We start from the raw sequence: 25,549 nt of genomic DNA, 5'->3' as shown, positions 1-25,549 counted from the left end.
CGCACAATGTATTTGAATTTTTTCCATCCCTTTAATGTTGTTAATGTTGTAATTGAACTTTTTTAGAAGCCATGGAGCCCAACTCAAGAAATCTCGCATCATTTCAAAGTTATGTTGTTATTTTCTCTTTATTATTCTGCCTGAAAACCCTTTATTTCTGTCTGCATCATATTGTAGTAAACGCATATGTGCTTGCTTAGGCGCAAATTGTGCAACAGAGTGTTTTGAGTCACTCCTTTCCCAGCCCTACCAATGCTATATTTAGTTAGCAGAGCAAGTACAAAACACTTTTAAATGCAGAGTGGATGCTTCGCTTTTTTTTGCATTAGTCACCAAGCAGGTGGATGACTGTATGTGTCATGAAATGCAGCAGAATGTTTTGAAATTCATACTTAATTTATGTTGCATCGATATTTATTAACTTTTCAAGTTGCATTCTCATACCACTTACTGTGATTGCTGGGGTTTCCTGTCTTGTTTGAAGTAATGTCGTATTATAACCCAGTGTGAAGTTCATTCAAGCATAGGCTGTGCCCTTAACCACTTCTTTGTTCATTTGATCACTACTTCCTAAATGCACCCAGTAAACTAAGCTTTTGGACATGTATTAATTATTCATTTGTGTTGATTTGAGCTAAGCAATTCTCATTTCGTCACCTGCAAAATGCAACTGGATTGTTGCGGAAAGGTCATTGTTGCATATGCCTTATCACTTAAGCCATCTTAACTTGTGTTAGTTATGTAAATCGCCAGGAAAGCATCATGGGAGGATGGAGGAGATGGAGTTTCTAGTGAGATGTTACATGTGTGTTTGCATAAGAGCTTAATTTTCATGTGTTGTGTGACAGTTTCAGTGGAATCGGTGAAAACTTGGTCGCTGCAGTGGTCACTTTAATGGGAAACCCCCATTACGGTGTTACAGAAATGCTTCAAGCTGCTGTACTTCTAATGACATTATCTAGAGCCAGGAGCCCCCAATGGATTCCCAGAGAGAGAAAGGGAGAGAGCTAAGCAAAGCATGGGTTTCTTACTGTCCCAGTTTTGCACACCATTCCAGTACCCAGAATATGCATTGGTATGGTACTTGTTATTCTTCTTCCAAGGTTTATTTGGGTCACTTGGTCCTGTTTTGATAATGCTTCACCTTCAGTTGAAGTGTTGTGCCTATTTTATAGTTTTGTGCCTTTGTGCTTTGACTGTGTGTCGTTGAAGCCTCGTACTGCACCATTGTGTCTGTTACATTGAGAATGCTTTTACTCTTTGATCCACTTAAGTCTGTCCTCCACATCGGAGGTAAAGTTTGTGATTCATCACTATCATCACTGTTCATTAGGAGGTATAAATCTCGATAATAAGAGTGATGAATCTAAATAAGGACTATGGGATGAGAGCCTGAGGGTAAGTTGGAGTGCTGAAATTGGATTCCAGCCCTGTGCTTCAGTGCAAGCTCATGGCAACAGTGGCAAGGCATGATTCTGTCCAGCCCCTGGAGCAAAAATAAACAACGGCGTAAAAAAATCCTCAGGGGAACGTAATATTGGTGGAAATTAAGACAAATTTATCTCTTCGTTTTCTCTATTTTTTCTTTCCTACTTTATTGTATAACGTCCCTGCCATCGCTTTGGATGAAACAAAGCCGACACGCGTATTGCTCGCCTTCTCCTTCCCCTCCTCCTCTCCCCACCATCCCCTGAAAGATGGAGGTTAATGAATTCAGCGCCCATGCATGCCTCAGCTAATTGCACTGGCATTGGGAACTCCTCCCAGTATTACAAAACGTTTTCACCATCAAGATGGCCATCGACTGGACAATTGACAGACCTGGATTTAGGAAAGGCTGCTAAGCTTCAGTAATATAATGTATTATGTGCAACTATGTTTATCACGAAATCTGTTTTTTTTTTTAGTTTGTAGTATAAGTACTACACTGTTTGCAGGACACATTGCATGAGTGTGTGTGCATGTGTGCTTGTCTCAGAGAGGCAGTGGTCACCTGGTCTTAATGTCCAATATTTATATTGAACGAAACATCACGCTCTTGACTAGGGATGGGTATCGTTTAGGTTTTATCCGATACCGGTGCCAAATCGGTACTTTTGAAATGGTGCCAGTGCTCAAACGGTGCTCAAACCGGTGCTTAAAGAATTTTTTTGTAAAAAGATAACAATGTTAGCCTTTTCTGCAGCTATGGGGCATATATGGTATCACTCTTGGCTGGAAGCAGTGCTTAAAGAATGGAGAACACAAAATTGGTCCAAAAACCTCTCATCTTTAACTGTTTTCCACTTTTTCTTTGGTCATTTTAGCCTTTTTGGCCAGGGTGAAGGGAGTATCTGCCATCAAACAAGAAGACAGCCGCATGTAGCTATGATGATGTTTGCTAGTTCACCTTACATGCATTAATGTAATAACGTGGTTAGCCTACTCAACGTAAATTACACACGGACAACATTAAGCTACTCACGCAGAGAAGAACGGCTGCTGCTGCCACCATCATCCGTCATCATTTCTGCTACACTGGCAGGGCTAGGGGCCAGGACTCTCCTCTTCGTGTTTTTGGGGGATGTTGCATAACAGGCACCACACCCGCAGTAGATGTGCTCGGTGTGAGGTCTCGCAGCAAGCTATCATACGGCGCATTTCTGGGCTTTAAAAACAAACGCTATGCGTCGCCGGGTGTTTCATCGGATTTGAGGTGTTACCTCCTTTGACAGTATCACAGTATCAGCTTAAAGCACTTGTTGCAGGCTGCTGAGTTTGCATCTTTTGCTGTGAAGTACAGCCAGACTTTTGACCGCTTCGCATTGGGCATTTTTAATCTGTAGCTCTGCTCTAAAAGAACGTACGTACCTGGACCCGCCTACTATCATCGGAAACGTAAAATGATTGGCTAGAAGTGTATCACAGCTCAGGAAAAAAAAGCACCGAAATAAAGCACCGAAATGTGCGCTGCTTTTCGGTCTGGTTACTACCGTTTATGTCAGAACCGGTGCACCGGTACCCATCCCTACTCTTGACTGTACACGTACATATATATATATAGTAGCTTATATGCACTGACACTCTGAAAGGGACAGACATAGTTCAGTGAGACTTTCACTAAATACCTTGAAATTCTGTAAAAGCTGTGCCTTTTGATATGAGATTCCTACGTTGTCTCTGCTGGCATGAAAATAAGAAAAAACCATAAAAGATACTTTTAAAAAAACTAGAAAATCTGTTTGCTGGGACTTGATGAATCATATTTATTTAGTACCTCTTTGTATAGTTGATTTAGCTGGAGGTAGGTGAGTTGAATTCCTGTGCTGGTTTCTGATTGTTCACGGAAAAGTTGCACTAACGCTGTTTGATATTCACTGCAGTTTTATCAATAAGCATACCAACAATTTAGCTTTTTCTACCAGCTGTCTACTTCTTTGATAAATACAGTTTGCAGTAGGGCATACTCTGGTCCGCTTAACCAGTCTGATGTCTTTCTACATCAAATCAAATTTCATTCAGATGTGAGAAGGAACAACATTTCCTGAATCTTGACAGTGTGGCTGTGTGATGTTATGCATTCACATGTAGATCCTAGTATAGTAGCATAGAGTTCCATCAGTACACTGTAATCCTCACTCCTGCGTTTCACATGTCCGGAAACGTGATGGATTCCTCCAGCATTCAACGCGGCGTTCTTACTCTACTGTATCCTGCTATTGTTCTACATTAGCTTGAGTCTCTAAGGGAAAATGAGAGCATGTAATAAGGATTGTTCTAATTATTGATCCACCACTCTGAGGGTCCTCACTGAAAACAGCTGCTGGGGGATGGGGTGTGTGTGCGTGATTGTGTGTCCACATGTAAGAGAGAGAGTGGTGGTGAAGGGGTTTGTTAGGGAGCGCTTGTAATGGGAAACCAGTGTATGTGGGAATTTGTTTGTCCTGCCAACAGGGGAGAAAAAAAATCATGTTTTCTAGTTGTGTCTGTGTATAACTCCTAAGTGTCTTTTTGTTTTATGTGCAGCAGGTGATTTGGTTTTTATGGAAGATCAAAAATGATGACATGCTTGTAAAAGCCAGGTGGATGCTGACCATGGTGTGTGTGTGTGTGTGTGTGTGTGTGTGTAGAAGAAGAGTGTTTGTCTATGAAGAATCATAGAGGAAAAAATCACCAGCAGGGGTTATAGAGGTAGAAGAAGAGTGGTAGAGATAAGGACTAATAGATCAAATGAGAGTAAGCGGGTGTGATGGAAAGGAGCGCAAGAGATTAGGAGAAATGGAGAGAATTAGAGAGGCAAGGAGTGAGAAATGATAGAGAGGGAGCGTGATCATAAGCCTAAAGGTCATTTGAAGGTCATTGTTGTCTTTTTTGCCACTCTTCCACTCCATGTATGTGAAAATCTCATAATACGGAGGCTTGTGGGTTCCCCAAAAGAGAACTGCTTATGTTATATCATGCAATATATGGTTTTAGAGAATAAGAAAGTGGTTAATTGTATTTAGAAATGAAAGAAATTTCTGCGTTAAGGACAATTTTTGTTGGTTTTTTTATACATCAGTTGGTCACAATATTAAAAACCTATTTAATATTGTGCAGGTCACCCTAGTGCAGTCAGAACAGTTTTGTTCTATTGGGGCACGGACTCTGCATTACAGTGATCCCTCGCCAAAATGCGGTTCAGTTTTCGCGGCCTCGCTGGTTCGCGGATGGGTTTTTTTGGAGCAATTTTTCAAGCTGTTTTTTTTTTTTTTTTTACAGCGCATTGTGTTCTGCATCCTGATTGGCTGTAGACCACTGTCAATCAATCTCGTGCTGTGTCTCCTGTCCAGTACAGAATGCGTTCAGCTTGTCAAATTTACATAAATCTTCGAATGCTAGCAGTGTGACACTGAAGTGCTGTACTGTACTGTATGTGACAAACACAACAATGTCGACTAAACGTTTTGCAACATCTAAAGGGAACAACGGGTGCCTTTGGTTTCATTCTATAATACTGGACTTTTTTTTCCTACAAAGTTTTTAACTCTGAGAGTGTTTAAACAAGAGAGAAGTGTGAAAATGTGCATGCCTGTCTGAGATCAGATTTGCTGGTTGTACAGGGTTGGACATGATTAGCAACAATAAACAGACAGGCTGTGCTGTTTAAACCATTCTCAGTTGGTGCAAAGGGGTCCAAAGTGTGCCTTGAAACTATCCCACACACCACCAGCCTAAAGTATTGATACTAAGCAGGATATATCTATGCCAAATTCTGAGACTCATCAGGTCAGGCAGTGTTTTCCAATCTCCTGATGTTAAAAAAGAGGTGCACCCAGTTAGGGCTGGGCCATATTATACCGTTCACGGTAATACCGGTATAATGTTAGGCAACGATAGGAAAATGAAATATCGCGATAGAATATGAGTAAAACGCGCATGCGCAGTGCCTTTGTTTTCATACGCACATGGCCGATTGTTGAGTGAAACAGATGAACCAGAATTGGTTTGTAAAAATGGTGCAACTTCAGTGATGTGGAACTGGTTTGGTGTTTGTCCGTCAGATACACGACTTAAATCTGGGAGTAATCTGGGTCCTAAACTCCGTATGCTTCAGGTCAAACGAACACTGCAGCATCACTAAGAGTTAAAAACTGTCTAAATTCTTTCATCTTTAATAAAACGATCAGCATTGCTGCTTTACCAGGTGTAACTATGAAGTTTAACTTCCAGGCATCCATGAAAACAAAATGTATTACATTTAACGGAGTTAGAAGTTAGCAGGAAGCTAGCGGAAGTTAGCTCGCTAGTTTCGCTAGTTACCTAAGCATGATATTGCATGTTCTGACTGAGAGATTTCTGAAAAAAATCAAACGTACAGCTCTGCTATCACTTCCAACATAAATGAAGACAGGAAACTAAACAGCAGTGACGTTTGTAGGGTTACTGAAGTTGGGCTAGCTGGTATATAATAATGTGCTACGTGATCGCTAGCGACACAGCTATGTTAGCATAACATAAACAGTGAAGCTGGAGGACGAACACTAACACTTTTCCACTTATAAAAGTTAACGTTAAGGTTCCTCATGGTTAGAGACAAATGCAATCGCATGGCAGGATGCTGTAAAAGGACCAATCTTCAGTCAGGAGAACAACTGAGATAATCCATCCACAATACGAGGTTAGTCATATACTGCAACAACATGGGAATAGAGCAGCTGCCAGAGAATTCAACATTAATGAATCAATGGTACAGAAGTGGAGGAAGCAAGAAGAATGAGTTTAATAAAGTTTGATTTATCTGACTGCTTTGTTTCGCGTAATGTGCCTTATAATCCTGGGCACCCTATGGTCCGAAAAATACGTACTGCACACTACAGTTTAATGTTGCAAAGCACCTCTTATGTCAGCCCATTTCTACTGGAAATGCCTTTTGGTTAAACTTTCAGCAAGGAATTTGCATTTGCACTGTTACATTTTTATAAAGCTTTAATGTACATAAAAACCAGCTTCTTGTTTAAGTGAAAATAAATGATAGGTTGTCTTTTTGCGCTAGTAATGTTGTGGAGTTGTATTTTGTCTCGCATCAATTATATCGTTGGTTATATCGTTATCGCAAATTTTCAAATATATATCGTGATAAATATTTTTGGCCATATCGCCCTGCTCTACACCCAGTGTGCTTTTCTGTTGCTGTAGCCCATCTGCTTCCAGGATTGACATTCAGTTTGACATCCAGAGATGCTCGCCTGTATACTTATGCTTGCAACAAGTGATTATTTGAGTTTCTGAGTCATGTAAAACACCTTTCTTCAGCAGGTCATCTTGACCATATCTAAATGTCTAAATGCGTTGAGTTGCTGCCTTGTGATTGGCTGATGAGATATTTGTTTTAACAAGCAATCGAACAGATATGCTTGACAAAGTGGCTGGCGATTGTAGTTACAGTGCTGAATGGTATGTAAAGGGAGGAGGGGTAAAGAGAAAAGAAAAGAGAGCAGAGGCTTGATAACGTAAGGACAGAGAGCGACATAAAGAGAGGGGGAGCAGGTGTTTGTGGCGATAAAGAGAGAAAAGAGAGAAGGGGGCAACCTGAAGCTGGCTATAAGAGAAAAAAGATCAGGGATAAGTGGATGAATTAGAGTTGGTGTTTGAAAGGGAGGAGAGAACTCAAACAGTGTGCACACATAATCTGACAGTGACTGATTAGATCTCCTTGTCTTTCAGCTACTGATAGTGTATTGCTTTTAAAAAGCATGATGCTACCTGCAGGCTCTAGCTCTTTTTTCATCCATTTGATGTATATGTCTGTCTCGGGGTCACTTGCAGCTTACTGTTCACTGAAGCACTATTGTGCATGAGTGTGTGTGAGTCGAAGAGGGGGAGGAGGGAAAGAAATGACGCCCCCACTCTTACAACATCACACTTATTAAACCCCTGCTGTGCGTCAGTGCCAGACCTCCTCCATCAGCTCTTAAATGCGCCAAATGGTGTGTCATGTGTGCGTTTGTGCATGTATAGCAGGTGCTCCTCATACATTCGCTGATAAAGCTTACCCGTAGTGCTGTCTAGATTTCCTACATGTCTTGCAAACACCCACACACGCACACTCACACAAACGCTATTTACCCTTGGGACTCACGCCTGTATGGCTTGATAATTACTTTCATTTGCTCGCCCCCACCTGCACCACCACCCTGTTCCCCTGTCCTCTACTTAACCACCTGCCACTCCACCATAACATGCAGAGATAACTGGAATCATGCGACCATCACTTTTGTTGTCTGGCTTGATTTTATGAGTCAAGCCAAGCTCAGCAGAGATAATACTGAGAACCCCCCTCCCCTCCCCCCACACAAAGAAAAGGCTACCCTAATTAATACCCTAATCTCATATCTTATCAATAGTCCTGGATGCGTCATCCAGTCTTTTTACATTTTCTACCCCTAAAAACATCTGCACCTGGCCAAGGACAGGAGCATGTGGTCCTGGCTGGAGGAAATGGGCTGTGTTAGGACAGATCGATGGTAATCACACCTCCACACAGTTAGGTCTCTCACATGGAGTAGGGAGAGAGGGAGAAAAGGGGGTAGGGGTAAAAAGGGAAAGCAGGAGGTTAGGGGTGTATCAAGGGTCCCTTTGGGAACAGAAAAACGCCTTGATTCATGATTAGTGAAAAAATATCCACCCCACCCCTATCCCCTCCACCCATTCCAACTCCCAAACATGCATGCAGCCTACTTTCTGAACAAGCTCCAACCTCACTGATTGAATTGTTTTAGCAAGCTGATTTTGCTGTACATACCTAAGCTGCTCTGGTGGTGGTGTGCTGTATTTCGTCTTTGGAATGTGTAATATTGCCCTCTGTAGAACAGTAAAACAGTCCTGCGATGTCTAACTAAGAGACTCAACTTCAACACTGGCTCTTAAAACCACTTTGTCACAGTATAGACGCGGCATTTTTGTGTACTTTTAGCGCTGAGGGAAAGACTCCATTCCACCTTAAATCAGGTAATTTAGTGTGAAAAGGTTGCAGTGTGATCTTAGCATGGGGATTCTGAATTTTCACACAGTGTATGTGGTCTCGAGTGTACTGTGCAGTATAGTGAGATATAAAAGAAGCAGTTAAATGATCACTTTTGTCATCTCTTGGTTTTAAAACAACCTTGTGCAAATTGTAATCCAGCATAATGACAGCTGATGGGAAAAGGTTCATTGTAGCTCCAAGCTGGGATTGGTATTCTTTTACTGGTTATGTGCCAGATCACTGGAAAAACAGACCTTTAGACAGGGAGCATTACACATAAACACACACAGAAGTCTTTGGCTGCATGTTTTTATTAACAGTTGTGTGCACAGCCAGGATAGAGGCAAAGCATTCTGTCTACTTAATTTTGATAGTGAATTATTCACAGGCAGCTTTGCCAAACATGTTTGCACTCTGTTATCAGTGAAGACTCCCAGCATATTGCAGATTGGATATGTGATTTATCATCCCCACGAAGACTATCTGCTCTGAAAGATGACTAAGGCAGCACAAATTCTAACTAATAAAAGCACTGGATTTTGCCATAGAATACCTAAACGACAGCTTTAGAAAGGTCAGAGAAGGTTACACAGAATCCAAGTTGTACCCAGTTGTACTATGTCTGAAATTCAAGGATGTGGCTGGAACAGATCGCAAAAAGAGTGGATTCATATCATGCCTATATTTGTGCTCGCCCTCCCCCAAATGTCCTCAATTTCAAGCCCAGAGTCTACTGATTTTTTTTCCCCTCTCTTTCATATTTTTTCTCTGTCCTCCTGTCCTCCCTTCTCGTCCTTTCCCTGGTTGTTCCTGTAGGTAACCAGAGAAGGGAATCAATGCCTGGGTGGCAGTTGTAAGCAAAAAAGTCTGGCTCTGTTATGACCTCCTATCTGAGCTAACATATTGGTCATCATTGCGGGACTATATTCTCATAAATTATGCGTTTAAGTCATTCATAAATGTTTAAAAAATTAGTTTGGGCCAGACTTTCAATATTTACAATAGGATTTGCTTTGGACTTATCTTTTAAGGTGTAGTACATTATAGTTATAGAGCAGGAGGGCATATTCTAGTTTATAGCTTTTATTAAAGTGGGCTTACATTTAAGATCAGCTTGAGCATCACAGAAGTCCTTTATTTAAAATTATTATATGGACTTACACATCCCTGTTTTTAAAGGCCCTTTGAAAGAATTAGTATGCTGCCTTAAATGGTGTTTTACTAGGATAGTTAGAAAATTGGTGCTCCAAGGGGCATTGTCTGTACACGTTGTGATGTAGATTTACTTGTGTGTCTCCAGGACTGATGCTGTGCTCTGTCTCTGTGTGTCTTTCAAATCCATCAGCCTACTACAGATCTATCGCTAACACTGTACAGCCAGGGCTAAAACAGGAAATGAGAAGAGTAGAACATTGAAACAAGAGCAGTAATAAATTACTAACCTATAAAAAAGAATCCATGGTTATAGATTCACAAATGTCAGTATATATGGGTGATTTAATTCCCTTTTTCTTAAACTAAATTGAATTGTGTTTAGGACAAGTGGTCCCCCATGTCTGTCATCTTATACAGTTTATCAAGTTATCAAGAAAATATTCCATAAGTGTTGTAGTAATGAAAATAACTCAGCTCCAACCTGAAAGAGATGTTAAACCTAAAGCAGTAATGAAGACTGTTCTTGAACTGATGATGACGATGGAACTTCATCTCTGTTGTATCACCTTTCACCTCATGCAATCATTTCATTACCAACACGTGAGCCGCCCTATTCCAGACATAACTGAGTCAATGCAGTGTCTCGAATTCACTGCGTTTGAAATCAGTTTGCTTTACAATTTCCGATTGCACAGCTAGCATGTTATTTTAACTCTCACCCTCTTCTTCCTCCTCTGCTGGTGGTCCTTTCTCCTTCGTTTCACTACAGCTCCTTTCACAAACACCCTGCGTGTTGAAAATAGATCAGCCCTACAGCAACTTCTAGCAATCTCCCTTGATGATGTGTATTGCCGCGTTGACAGTCTCACATCAGATATTTTTGGTTGTGTTTCTAGTTGTTATTTCAAATGCAGCTTGAGTCACAGACAACCCAAGTTCTGTATGCACTGTGTGTCATCTGTGAGCCCACCCAGTAGTCTCCTACCTGAAGGACAGTGAAAAGCATTACCCAGAGCTTTGTCACATTGTTACTGTTTTAGAACAAACGTACTGGGGCATTTATATGTAGAACTTTTTGTTTTTATTAGAAATATTTTGTTATATTTTATAACTTTTTAATATACTGTATTATTTAATTTCATTTAGTTAGTTACTATGACAATATAATTTCATCTGGAATTAATAAAGTACTCTTATTGTTATTCTGAAAGTACAACTTCAACTGTGAACTTTCATCATCCTGCCATCACTGTTGTGCTAAACCAGTAAGTTAAGCAGAAAGGTCAGATATTTGCTGTCAGACTGTGTATGCTGTACTTTGGTGGCTCAAGCTTGTTTGTAAGGTTTCCTTTTGCTTCAGTTGGTCACATTCACATTGGACTTTTGAAGTAACTTGATTTGCAGCTGCTGCATGCCACACTTTTTTTTCTTGATTTCCACATTCGTTTTTTAGGTGAGGGAGATGAAGCACTAGAAGAGACTCTAGAGGGGCCTTTTCTAAATTTATTTAGGGCTCCTCGAGGAACCATTTTAAGGCGGGAGGTGTTCTGCCCCTCTGCAACACTTCTTGCAGTGGCAGTGCGAAGCTCTTTTTGTGTTGTCTGGGCTTAAAGGCTACACCCGATGAGGTGCAATTAGTCATAACTTCGGTCAGCATGGAGGAGCATGATCATTCTTCTGGTGATTTATATATCAAGAATGATTGTTCAGTTCATCAAAACCTAATCAACAGATTAATCAACTATAAAAAATATCCACAGGTTATTTTAAGGAATCATATATCGCAGAATTTGAAAAAGGGAAGTGCTAAATCATTGTCCTGTTTATATAATTGCAGTTTGCTATCTGACAGACTGAAGGCTTGATCTGATACACTGAGACGGAGCAGTACGCGTCAGGTTGCTGTTAGTGGTGCTGCTGACTAGGTTGCTGTCACCATGTGCATTTGTGTGTGTGTGTGTGTGTGTGTGTGTGTGTGTGTGTGTGTGTGTGTGTGTGTGTGTGTGTGTGTGTGTGTGTGTGTGTGTTGCTGACTGGGATGCTGTCAGCTGTGTGTCAGCCATCTCGACACCTACAGTGCACTTTTAACTTTTTTTTGGGACCTTCCCTCTTGATGCCCAAATGTCCACCTCAGCTGAAGAAGGGCACGCACACATACACACACATACACACACATTCACACACAAGTTGCTGAAGTGACCAATTATAAGAAGTGTTGGAACTAAGCAGGAATGACACAGTCTAGAGAACAACAGGAAAAAAGCTGTGCTTGTTCTTCCTTTTAAAGGGTCAGCATGTGAAACGTGTAATTTTTAAGCCCAACTTGATTATATCCTACAACGTGTTGATTTAAATTTGATTTAAAGCTCTTTTAGCTGTTATTGATTAGTCTGTTGACAGTAAACTAGTAAAGAGTAAAACAGCTGCGCAGAGTCTGTCATCACATTACGTTTTGGCAGAATTAAGATTAAACACTTTGATTCAATCTCACCGTGACTCTAATAATGTTATGAGTCAGGTGCAGGCCATTTTACAATTGGTGCAGCGGGAAGCTGTCCCGCAAATGGATGATTGAATTGGTGAAGAGTAGAGAAGCATGTTTATGCATCTCAGTTTTTAAAAAATATGGATTTTTTTGTGTGTATTCTATTATTCTATTATAGAATTAGCAATACCTTCTGTTTGTTTGAGAACTGCTGATTTATGTTACAAAGAGGAGACACTTCATAGTGAGCTGAGTTATGGGTGGAGACTGCTCAGTTGCATTCTCCTCATAGGAGCACATACGACACTTAACCTAGTGAACATCAATTTGTCTGCTACGACTCTAGGAATGGATTAAGGAGTCCAAACAGTCAGCCAACATGTAGGGAGTTGCAAACATATCCTTAACTGAAATAACCTCAGTTACTTACGTAAACGCTCGCAAATGGAAGTTTAGTATTTCAGCTTGTTTGAAACACTTCAAATTTGTTTCTTTTCCTTTTATTGGCCAGTCTCAGGTTTGTGTTTGTGTTTGTAACTCAGCCCAGATATCCAACATTCAGCTGCCTCTCCACTGCTGATGTTGAAACTGGTGTTTTTTGGGTACCATTTGTAATCAAGCTGCCAGATAGGCACCTGTGAGGTGTCTGTTTCTCTACCTCATGACTTTGATGTACTTTACCTGCTGCTTAGTTTTGCACACCAACGTCTCTCTCTAGTTAGAGCCAGTTTGTGATGTTCTGTCAGGGTAGTAGTACTTGCAGTTGTGTGAAATCTTAAGGGGTTTTTTTTTTAAGTTGCTTTGTTTATTTTGTGTTGTTTCCTGACATGGAATGGTTTTGTTTTTGTTGATTAAGAACAATGTGGAAAGTTGAGCTTTTTTAAGACTTGAATCAAATCCACAGATACTGATGCTCTGGACACTTTCAGAGTTATTAAACTTTTTTTTTCTGGACAAGAACAGGACATCTCTGCTAGCCTGAGTTAACAGATTATAAAACAGAAACAGTACAAAAGGAGAGATAAGACAAGGGTGCTGAAAAAAATGAAGTAAAATTAAGCATAGCAGATCTGAATCCACCAGGGACAGAACGATGTTGCAGAGAGCAGGAGGACTCTCGACTCACTCTGTGTGTGTGTGTGTGTGTGTGTGTGTGTGTGTGTGTGTGTGTGTGTTGTAGAGAGCGTAAGAGTGAACGTGTATACTGCTCTGTTGGCTGCTACAGCAATGCTGACTGTCCCTATCAGTCAAGGTTATGTCTTATTATAGGTCATTAGTCTCTCTGCTCAGCTGTGACCTTGGCGGTACCTGCAGGAGCATGTATATACACCATAGTAGTCAAAAAGCTGTGTGTGTGTGTGTGTCTCTAAGTGTTGTTTATGTATGTGTACCTAGGCTGCAGCCTTGATGAGCACTGAGTTCTGGCTATCCGTGTGATAGATGAGTGGACACACGGGGTCACAGAGGGTTAGCTAACACACCCATATGCGGGGGGCAGGGAATGGATGTCACTCACAGATTTAGTGCTACAGGACTGATGCTGGTCTAAAGTAAAAGTGCTGCCACCCACAATAAAAAAAATGTCTGCTGTGCAGGACAATAGCTTGTGTTCTAACTGCCAACAGACATTTACTGGTTGCTTTTCTTTTCCCATTCTGACAGTTACACTGAGACACGCAGACCACAACTGGCTATATCATCAAATTCTAACACACCTATTAGACTCATTTTTGTGGATTTAAAGAAATAATCCAGGAGTTTACATGCCATAAAATAGTCTGGCACATACACTCCCACAAAACCACAACACTTTTACACTTTTTTATTTATGTCTTTCTTGTGTATTTGGTATTCTAATATCTGAAAAAATGCAAAGCTTGGCAGTACTTAGTACATAGTACATAGTACAATCCATGGGTCTAACCACATATAATGGAAATATACAATATTATATTACTCATCAGAATTACAATTTTCATACACATTTTAATCCTCTGAGGGCCCAAGATCAGTGTGGTAGTTTAGTTCAGAGCTTGTTCCAAAATCGATGCTGTGCCGGTTGATTAGATATTTAATTTAGTATAATTTACCACTGTTCCACTTGTAGCTTGCTCTGACGGTGAACTGTGTTTTGGATGTTGTATAGAATCAGATTGGACATAACTGATCTAAAGCCAGTCTTATTTAATGGACTGAATAAATGTGAGTTTAGGAACTCTGAGATGCTGAAATGCATCGAATGTCCCGTGCTAAACAGCACAGATGTTAGAGACTCTGCTCATAAGCATAGCCAGCATTAAATAGCAGACAGCATCAGAGAGAGAGATTTTACATTTGGGGTTTTTTTTGAAGGTCACATGATATGTCTTTACATGGCATTGTTTGTGTGCACTGACATCTGCTGGTGTTATTAATTTAAATCAGTTGCTCTATGCAGAGACGCTTGGATTGCTATTCCAGCGCTCGGTCCACTTGTCAAAGCCTTTACAGTCTTTTGGTTTCCAGGATTAGCCTTTACTATTATTGTGATGAGTTTTAAATAAAACTAAATATAATTTAGAGTGTGCAAATTGTTTAAAATGCTTTTTGCTCTTAAAGAAATCAAGACGTTTCTGTGTATTAGTGTGTCCTTTGAGAAATGGACCACTTCAGGGTAACAAAACACAGGTGAATTTCTCTACACAACACACTCACATTGCCTGTCTTGTTGCCATGTTCAGGGAGCACTGCTATTAAGGATTTGGGCCTTACCATTCAACAGCCTATTACTTTGTGTTGCCTGAGGGGCAGCTGGCTGTTTCAGCACCTAATAGCCTTCTGTTTGCCAGAAAGAAATGCCAGGATATTATTCCAGTGTAAGAAACAGAATGTGTTACAGCTTCTGTATTTGCAGAAAAGAGTAGATATTTAAAAGGTATAAATGAAGGATAATCAGTTGTATTGGTGAGCAGGATGATGGGCAAATCCAGTGTAAATCCATGTTCACGCTCATATTTTTTCACATCACTTTGTTTCTTTCCTCTTCTCCTCGGTCAGAAATCCTTGGCCTCGTGTCAAAGGGGCGATCATGGAGAATTAGATTATAGTCCCGTAATTTTGACAATTTCTACTGAGCAATTCATGCTTGTGTATGTGTTTAGTTTAAGTGCTTGTTTGCACATGTGCAACTGTCTAACTGCATGCTTGTTTGTGTGCGCACTGTGTGGAGACTGGGGGGGCTCAGAGGGGACAGATGGCTCATGGTCTGTTCTCGTCTGGTGCTCTTTGTCTGCCAAAGATCAGGCAAAAACAGGTACAGCACTCTGTTTTTTTCAGCCCTGCACCGACAGGGGAAAAGCAGGACTTTTTATTCTTCCTGTTTTATAGATAGCTTTATGAGCTCTCATAATGTTACGGTCAAAACTACAGAAATGACATTTACAGCAGATTTTGTTGTACCTCAGGGTCAGACAATGCACGCATGATTTTCTTCTGTGGCTCTTTAATGTGGTAAATGTTTAGCTGGAAGACTGTAGCATACTTTTTGACTGGCACGTGTTTGTATTCCATCTTCCAGACTCTAAGACTTTAATAATTTATCAGGGGGATTTCTGAATTTGCTCTGCCGGGTTTTCTTAGTTCAAAGACATCTTGACTAAGTGTGTCCTGCATCAGACCGTACCCCCCTTTTTTACACGCTGTATTATTTGACTTTGAAATAACAGCTGTTTGCCACAGTGCAAGCAAGAAAATGAGCAAGAAAAGATTTTTAAATGATAAAAGTTATGCAAAAGGTTTACCATGCCAATGAGTACACGTTAACATACCAGCTGTGCATTTTGCTCAGTGATGGACAATTCACATCTTATTGATCTTTCTCAGCCATCATAGCCATTTGTGATAATGGGGATGGGGAGTTTTTATACTTGGCTTTTCCTCTTTTCCTATTTAAAGCCTTGGAAAGACCCTCTTGGTCTTCTGCAGGGGCCTTGGAGACGTATAACATAAATACATCTTATACAGAGACACACTGGCTGCACACGAAAACATAAAGATATTTTTCATACTTACCTATAGTACTTCAATTTGTTAACAAGATCAGCTAATTCCAATGTTTTTGAAGACCACTTGAACATCATAACCCATGAAGACTGAGACAAAGAAACATTAAAGGCCTCAAGCGTTTTCTAAAGTCAGAGGCTTTAAACAAACAGGATGTTGGAAAGATAAATGCACAAAAAAAACTGGCAACAAATCATACTACCTTAAAACTTGATTACATAACTCTGAATGTCATCTTGAATTCAGTTTCACCGTGTCCTGTTAAATTTAGGACTAGATGCCAGATGGGCATTTAGTGTCTGACACTATCCAGAGTACTTTCAGTTATTGTAGCAGAGCTGTGGTGCTGGGCTAATTGAGCTAATGTGGAATTTACAAGGTGCATAGATGCTATAGTTAGCTTGCTGCTTACATACTAAGGCTAGGATTGTAAACCAAAGAAGCTCATTCCCTTTTTGACCTCAAGAATGAAATTGAGGAAGCTCAGTGAAGCAAGGGAGTAAAGATTTTCACTAATGATGTGTGCAGTTGATGAAGTGAGATCAGGAGCCTCTGTTCATCTTCCTTTTCCTCCAGATCATTGGTAGTAGCTTAAACAGTCCTTATAAACTGACACAGAGGAAAAAAAGCCAATTCTCTATTCAGACTAATCATGTCAGTTCAGGCTGCTCAATTTTATATATGCATGTTTCTCATTTACATTTTCTCCTCAGATCTTTCTTTTTGAGCGTTTTGTGAGTCATCACATTTGGGACTGTAAGCTTTTGTCTTTTTCAGGTCTTTTACAGCCGAGCTTCTTTCATGTGTTACCCCCACACACACTTTCAAATGTATTTATTTATAAGTCACATGTACCTTTTTCTCTAGTCCATATAAAGACACACACAGATGCACACACTAAAAGTTATTGCAGTTTCAGCTCCCACAGCTCATTACCTGCTGTTCAGCCAGGACTGGGTCTTACACTCATTACAGTCCATCTACCGGTTAGTCATTTGCATTTTTATGTCACATTTTTATGTCACAAAGAAAGGAAACTCACTCACATGAAAATGTGACTGTAGAGGACTGCCCCTTTTTAAACACAAAAGGTCTGTTAAAGTGGTTATGGGTTTATTGTTTCTTTCAAATTGCTTAACTTCTCACCAAGTGCACATGATAGGTTATTGAAATTAACATGTTGAAAACATGCAGTGATGAGTCCAAAAATCATTAGTCCTTGTGAGCAGCAAAATCACTCAGTGGTTAGTAGCAGCCTTACCTCAGAGTAAGGAGGTCTTGGGTCTAAATCTGCGCAGTGCTGCAAAGCTCGAGACTTCTAATTCCTGGTTAAAAACATTTCTCAACGCCAGAATAGTGTATCAATGGGGAAGCATCTTGTCACAGTTCACTCCAAACAAAATCTCTGACTGATGCATTGTTCTCTAACTGAACAACACAAACAAGGAATCTAAATGAATTTACGAATGCATTTCTACATTTTAACTTGTCCTTCTTCTGGATGTGTATTCTATCCACCAAAACACTGTTGGTGTTGACGATGCTTAGCTAATTCCACAGTGAGGTTTGCGATTCTTTGCACAGTTGTCATGCAGGAGACTGCCCACCAGAGTCCAGTGTTTGACTGCTCAGCAGAGTCTTCTGCAGGTCACACTGAGGTTAGAGATGGTGAGCTGAGGGAAAAAGAGGAGTTGTCTCTGAATTAAAGCCAGACTCTGATATGTTGTTTAATTTTCTTTGCCCTTTTAGCCCAGAGCCCTTTTTATCTGCCCAAAGTCTGTTTCCTCCTCGTGCCTGTGCGCAGCACCGTGTGACCATCGATCTTCTGGAGCCTGTTTTAGGATGACTTTTTGGCGCGACAGCTATCGATCGAGTATGGTGCACTTGTGTGTAGATTTAGCTATACAGGTGAAATCCAATGCGACATTATGATGTCACCCATGTCAGTGTCAGCGTTACTGGCCCTAGACAGCAGGGAGACAGGACATTTCATGTCATGTGCAACAGTAGTACTAACAGTAACATGATAATAGGTGATAGAAATGTTTTAATTACCTACACACGGCTGCAGCAGAATCAAAGGAAATACTGACACTTGATTATAAAATGTATTAAGTCAAATATTAAATGTATTAATCAGATATTTTTAAGATGATTTACTCCGGTCTGTACTAGTTTTTAAAAGCTAGATTATATTAGCCACGCTGCATAGTTGTAGTTGAAGCTTACTTATTGAGTGGTTCACCTACTTTCCATGTTCTCCTTTCCTTCTCCTACTCTCCTTTCTCCCCCTCCTTGCTGCCTTCCCAGCTTTCTCCCTCACTTCCCCTCCTAACCTCCCTCCCTAATGGTTTCATGTCCCAGGTGACACAGGAGAGCTGTGCCCTTGAGCACGCTTCACGCAGCAGGAGCATTAAATATCTGTGTATGTGCGCGTGTGTGTGCTTGTGGGGGTGTGTGAGATGTAAATTTTCAAAAGACTTTTAAGCATACACCCTGGAATAATGAAAGTGTGATATTTTATAGCCTCTGTGAGGTAGCTCAGTTCTCGTAAGTGTTTGTAAACTGGAAAGGAAAGCTGGGCAACAATTTGCAAAGACGTTTATTTTCTAGTACGACAAAAACCTCCAAGAACTGTTCGAGTACAGTGTGCTGAGCTGTATATCATGCTGGTAATTTTATTTGAAAATAGTTTGTCAATTGGATTTTCAGAAAATGCACTGCCATGTTATTACTGCAGGGTGGCAGAATATTTTTCCTCCCAAAACTTTTATCTCTGATTAAAGTAACGTGTTTACGTCCTGTTTAGATTTTAAGTAAGTGAAAGAAAGGTTGAAAAATTTACAGATTAACAATACTGTGAATTTAAATTAAAATAAAGTAAATAAAATAGATTCTGATCATCCTTTTTTTGCCGTGACGTATGGTTCTGCACTATACAAGGAAAAACCCTGACGTCACTATGTGTGTGTGTGAAGGTGAATAAATGGTGGAAGACATATTGGTTCTCTGTTTCTTGCAATTAATTTATGTTATTTTTTATTTCAAAGAATACGATTTAAAATAACACACACTAAAATACCACACAAATGCCACCAGAATATTAAATATGTGTATATATATATATATATATATATATATATAGTTTGTTTTTTTCCAAGTAAAATACTAAACCAGGACTAAACCAGTGGCTGTGATTGCTGGCAGCCGCTACCAGTCGTGAGTGCCAGAAAAGATAATTTTCCATAAGTAGGCCCGACTCTCTTCCCCTTCTGTTGTGACCTCCCCCGTAACCATGGTAACCATGCCTTTTCCAAGGAAGGCTGCTTATTGCAGCGTTACTGTGAAGGGACCTGTGATCCACCAATCACATGTTCAGCTCGCCACTTCTGGTCCAGAGCATCTGTCACTCCCTCTGCCACTTCTCACGTGCACTAGTCTCCCTCTCTCTCTCTCTGCATTTAAATTTCCCTGACTCCCGCTGATTGTCCCCAACTCTCTTTATCTGTCGTCTGGCAGTTTATAGAGCTGGAAAATACCCAGAATGCAGTGGTGTTATTCATCCGGAATAGTAACAGAATGCACTGGCCTTTGCTGAGAGATGGAGTGCATGTGACTGACTATTCTGTCTGTGTTTACATCAGTGTCTGTGATACTCTCTGCTGCCAGGAGAGTCCCCAGTAAGAAAATAACAATTTATTGTCAAAATCTTACATGCAACGTATTAGGGATTTTCCATATGCTGGCATTTAACCACAGTATTTATTTAGATAATCTTTGGATTAGATTATCTTCCACTGAAAATAGTATTAGTAATATGTATTTTGGGGGGGTTTTATGCTCATGCTGGATTTTCTAAAAGCATAAAAACATTATTTTGTTTTACTTTTGAGCTTCAGTTCAGATGTGTTTATTTTACTTTTATAGCATCTTTTAACAACAGCACTGATCTCAAAGCACTTTAAATTTCTATAACCACGGTCTTTTCGCCCTTCGTTTCCTGTGTAGTTAACCGGTTGTGTATCTCATTTTCCCCATGCCATGGCCCTGCATTCCCACTTTAAATTTTTTTTACTTGATGATTTTCTTTCTATACTATGTACACAAAAGAAGCTTCATTCTCATTAAAGGAAATACTCTATTTTATCTATATGAGGGATGACACAAGATGCCCACTCACTGTGAATTTCCTGGACATTTCCCTGCATTATTCCCACATGGGTGCAGTTGGATTTTATACCAAGGAGCTGGCAGAGTGAAGTTAGTTTAATGTCCAATCTGACTGATCTAGACATTTGCATTTTCACGTACAGCTGTATCAGGTAGTGTCAGTGAGAGGTTCGGGGCTACAGTGCACAGTGTAGCACAGGAAATGGGACAAAAGGGCTAAGAAGAAAAAGAGAGAGAGAGATAAAAACCACCTAATCAATGGTGTTTTGGGGTCTTTTCATGCTGTTTGTTGACATTAAAAAGATACATGTTGATATGTAGTGTTATAATGGCTATTATCACATTGTCTTTCTGCTTTATCGACTGCAAATGTGCAGTTTGAGCAATGGACCAATCTTTTAGCTTTATAAACATGCAACTGAAAGCTATGTGAAAGCATAACAGCAGCGGGTGGTCTTGGAAGATGAATGATCAGATTGCATGCCACCCACAGGTGCAATAATCCTGGATAAAATATACACCTCACTAGTTATGCTGGATGTTATGCTTAACTTGCTCATACAGATAGTGATCAGATCCAGCTCTTCATGTAGAGCAGTGAGTTCACTTGGTTGCTGTCTTACTGTGTAGGGGGATTATCCAGCAGAATCTGCGAGGAGAAGTGGGGCGTGCCTGCTGAGGGGTGAGAGGTGGAGAGACAGAGGGTGTCCCTAATACTGACGGAAAAGCTCCTAATCCTCTGTTAAAATATCCCCATTGACCGTTGGGGGTGCCCCTCGGATCCACCTGCCCCTAGGATAGTGTGTGGTGTTATTGTTGTTGTTGTCTGTTGTTATTGGAATTATAAACCCCATAAACCACCCCCAGTAGGCACGCAAAGTCTCACTGCTGCTAGCTCCCATGTTCTCAGATCCCCCTGGCTCATTTTACACAACTAGGTAGAGCCGCCCCAGCCGGGACATTAACTCACAACACTCAAACTGGTCTTTTGTTAGGGGAAAATAGCTGATAAGCAGGATGACAATAAAAAGCCGTGTGCTGGCAGACCCTGTGTGAGGCAGGGAGAGTGAACCAGAGAGAATGAGTGGGAGGGAAAGAGGGCAAGTGGGTGGGATAACAAGAGGGGTTGAGGGGGGGTGGCATTTTAGCGAAAGTATTTGTTTCAGCTGCTATTTTCAGTTTGGCCCATGTCCGTCATTGACTACCCAACCTTGGATATCAAGATAACGGTAGCAACCCCCACCTACCTACCCTGAGAGTAAATGAAGGTGAGAAAGAAAAGGAAGGAGGCAGAGAGGGAGGGAGAAGCCTCAGCTATTATGGTAAGTCAGGGTGCTCTTCCTGCACACTCCCTGATTTGAAGGTGCTTTCTGGGGCAGGGGCCAGCTTCTGTGAGGCAGCAGGGATTTACTCTTGTTGACATTTGATAAAAAAGACACCAAGAGGGGACAGGGAGGGAGAGAGGCAGCAGAGGGGATTTGGCATGTGTCCTTTCTACAGCGTGAAAGACTACGAGATGTTCAGTGCTTTGTTTACTCGCTACAGCAGTGCTGTGTAGACCTCCTCTCTAGTTTTTCCTCCTGACATCAATTTCCTTTACCCTCTGCAATACGTCTTCAGCTTCCCTCCATCCCTTTGTCTGGTGTGTGGGGCATCAACCAGGCAGAAGAAGGGGCTGCCTCCAATTACTCCTATGCTAGCACTTCTTAGTTTAAAAAAAAAATCCTTTGTTAACTGAACAAGTTGCACCTTGCTCTTTCCTCTGAGTGGATAGGATGGATGGTCAGGAGGCTGAGATAAGGGCAGGACTAACTAACGGACTGACTTAGCAAATGACTGCTTGGCTGGCTGGCCACTCTGAGCTCAGGTTTCACTGCTTGTCATTCTGAGGAGAGAGAGAAAGAGGGAAATAAAGTGATCATGGCGGTGGAGGAGGGTGCTGTCTTCCTAACCCAAGTGAGTAGTGCTAGAATTTCTGCCTGGATGAATTTGATTTATTTTGCAGTTTTGTTTATTGACTCACTCAGAGGTTAATATTGTGAATTTAGAACCATTTTGTGAACCATTAGAATGGTACTGGTCTCATGTCATTCATTTGTACTAGGCTGTGGCTGCGTATGAACATGGAAAGTCAACTGATCTTAATGAACAGAGCTTGAAGTGACTTTGTGATTGTTTGATCCTGCATGGCAATACTAGATCATGTTTTTGACTGGACTGATATTTGCCCATACAAATTGTACACATCCAAAATGTAGGTAAGTAAATATGTGAGTTCAGCTGAAACTTTTATTGAATTACTGTAGTGTGATAATATTCTCAGTAAAGCTGTTTCATTGTTGAACGCTCTGGATTAATGAATTTTTTCCAAAGTGATTTACTTTAGTTACTTGCTCATTCATTCATTCATTCATTCTTTTGCTTTCTAAGTCACACAGTGTCTCACTGCCGCTTAGCCTAAAAGCTTTATTAGAACCACTTGTCTGCGCCATGTGCTGATGGCTGATGGTACATGCAACTCTTACATTTAAAATCAGAGAAGATTAAAAAAATGTCACATCTCTTCATATAGATATCATGTTATCACTTAACATCCATGTCTCTAAAAGGTTTAATTAAGATTTTCTGGTGTGAGCTTGTTGACAGTGAAATGATGGATTAATCAGCAGCAGCTTTTCTGTATTTTGCATGGAGAAAAAGAAAGAAGTCAAGTTTCCATGGGGAAATAAGCAAGGCTGGGGATTTGGGAAGTTTGGCTATTTAGAGCTGAGAGGAATGGATGTTGTGGTTGCTGAGATGAGGTTCTTTGGCACTCATAGAAGATGTGGCCTGTTACTCAATGCCCCTGACTCTCTGCTTGTAGAGCTCTGTGAGTTTTGTGTTGTCAGGAAAGCAGGGGATAAAATCAAACAATACAGCTGCTGCTGGTCTGGCTCTCCTCTTCTAAGCTCCCTCAGTTCACACAGCGCCTACAGCGATGACATCAACGCGTGTGTGTCTACATTGTTTTTATCTGTGGTGCAGCGGTTAGTTCTGTCCCCTCATGCTATGAAAGGTCCTGATTTGAAGCACAGCTGGGGTCCTGCTTTGTGGAATTTGCACATGCCCACTTGGGTTTGTTTCAGGTACATGTGTGTTTTTAGACTCCACAGTCCAAAAACATGCATGTTAGGCTCATTAGTGATTCTAAATTGACTTCGGATGACTGGTATTTAAAGTGTATATAATAAAGCGCTATATGAATGCGTGGTTAAATGCGGCTTGTAGTCTAAAGTGCTTTGGATGGTCAGTAAGATTAGAAAAGTGCTATATAAATGCTGTTCCACTCAGTGTGCGAGCTTCTGCTTTGTTGTGAGCTTGGTATATAGTGCCAAGCTGACATCATTGTAGTCTGGAAAGACAGGATATCAGTTCTTTATACTAAGTACCTTCTATCCAGATAGACTATCACTGCGTTGATGTCATGAAGCGAAAAGGTGCCAATTACAGATTCAGCAAAAATGAAAACAAACAGCAGCAGCAACGGGTCGTGAAGTTCAAATTCAAGAAGTGAATGATGTGACCCACCCAAAATCTGACCGTTATGCCTTTACTAGCGTCTTGAGGCGACTTTTGTTGTGATTTGGCGCTATATAAATAAAATTGAATTGAATTGAATTGAACTTAATTTCATCCTTTTGTGTCATACTGTAATGCTAATTTTATTCTAATAGCTGGATATCAGATTTGCCTTTGGAAGGAAAGAAAACTCCAAGAACAACAAAAAAAAGAAAACAGATCTATTTTCTTTATCCAAAAATGTTACTGTGAGTAGATTCTCATTTTCCAAGTTTATTGTGGGAGAGTAGCATTTGTTGACACCACACATGCATTGTTACCAGCTTACAGTATATATCATGTGAGCAAAAACAGGGAATGTTTACTAGATATTTGAAATCTGTACTATCAAAATTTCAGTAGGGATTGTGCTTTGTTCCCATGCTTCCCTTTTTTGAAGAGGCAGATTGAACCTTTAAGGGTTTGTTCTTCTTCAAAGAGCGTATCCACTCTATGAAACAGGTGCTGTAGTGTTATCAAACACATGCATTTTGGTTCATCAAATGCCAGCACAAAGGCCTAGCTGCTTTTTATTCACATTTCTTTTTCTTCATTTTAAAGAGCATCTGCAGGCAGTGGCGACAGGGCTCTATTAATTTTTAACCCATATGGTTAATTCTCATTTTTATAGCATCTTACCTGAAAGTTAGCTCAATTTTTGACTCTTTCAGATGTTAATTTGGAGTGATGGCATAATTTCAGGCTTTTTTCGTTAGCACTTGTGTGCCAGATTTCGCTCTCGTCCTCTACTTTCTATCTAACATGAGATTAATGCTTTCCTTCAGGCTTAACCTAGTCTTTAATGGCCCCATTTTCTTTGAACCTCTGATCTGTGGAGGCTTAATAATATTTCTCTTACTAATCTCATACCCAGTCGTGTGTAATACTTCATTCACAAAGACTCCAAGATCCCTCATGTTAGACATAGATGGGGATGGCTGTGGGGCTGGACGTTTTGGTCACTGTATTAAGGGATAAACTGAAATCAGTAATAATGTAGATATGGATGTGGACTACTTAATCTGTTGCGAGAAGCAAAGAGCACCATGTGATATTTAAAAGACTATGCAAGTTGTCATAGAAACACGTAAAAGCTCTTAATAAAGTAACTTTTCTGTAATGAAGTTTATATATTTTTTCTGTCTCATCTGCTGCCAACCAGTCATCCCTCATTTAATATCTGTATTAAACGATTAAAGGCTGCATTAGATATCATGTTCGACCTAGGTAATATTTGATGGTGTAAATCAAGCAGCAGTATTGGTGCATGCTGTCTTTCCACAGCAGTGTGACCTTTGCATTTCCATGTCAGGGGGTTTCAGAGCGGTCACGCATTTGGTTGCACTCAAGAGCTCATACGTGGGTCAGACATTGCAGAGCATGCTTCACAGTGAGGACACATGGCAGTTAGTAGGAAACATCTTAGTTGGTGGGAAACACAAACATATGCTGCACAGATATTATAGTATGTGGAGAGACTTCAGTAAATCAATAAAAAGGCAATACCCATTTAAGTTTTGGCAAATAAACATTTTATATGTTTCCTTCCCATCTTCGATATTGTTCAGAACCACTATAGTTAAAATTAGATTATTTCCATATGCAGTAATTTCCAC

At 40.5% G+C, this 25,549-nt stretch overlaps 1 protein-coding gene across 37 annotated transcripts in view; it reads left to right on the top strand.

Annotated features, from left to right (window-relative positions):
* The window catches only part of LOC101468296 (ankyrin-3), a 119,191-nt gene that overhangs the window by 31,351 nt on the left and 62,291 nt on the right, over positions 1–25,549 (top strand). Inside the window, exon 1 of one of the 37 annotated variants that reach the window (XM_076891577.1) lies at positions 21,502–21,658. The exons of 34 other annotated variants lie outside the window; for them this stretch is intronic. In XM_076891577.1, coding sequence (XP_076747692.1) covers positions 21,599–21,658 — 60 coding nt within the window. In that variant the 5' untranslated portion in view covers positions 21,502–21,598. Of the gene's footprint in view, positions 1–21,501; positions 21,659–21,837; positions 22,293–25,549 lie in introns of those variants that run through there. 2 more of the 37 variants (XM_076891584.1, XM_076891595.1) reach the window with 2 other exon arrangements.

This window comes from Maylandia zebra, linkage group LG13 (assembly GCF_041146795.1).
Source record: "Maylandia zebra isolate NMK-2024a linkage group LG13, Mzebra_GT3a, whole genome shotgun sequence".
In the NCBI taxonomy this organism is placed as follows: Eukaryota; Metazoa; Chordata; class Actinopteri; order Cichliformes; family Cichlidae; genus Maylandia; species Maylandia zebra.
Note: the sequence above shows the minus strand (reverse complement) of the source record. Positions and strands in the feature narration are given on the sequence as shown.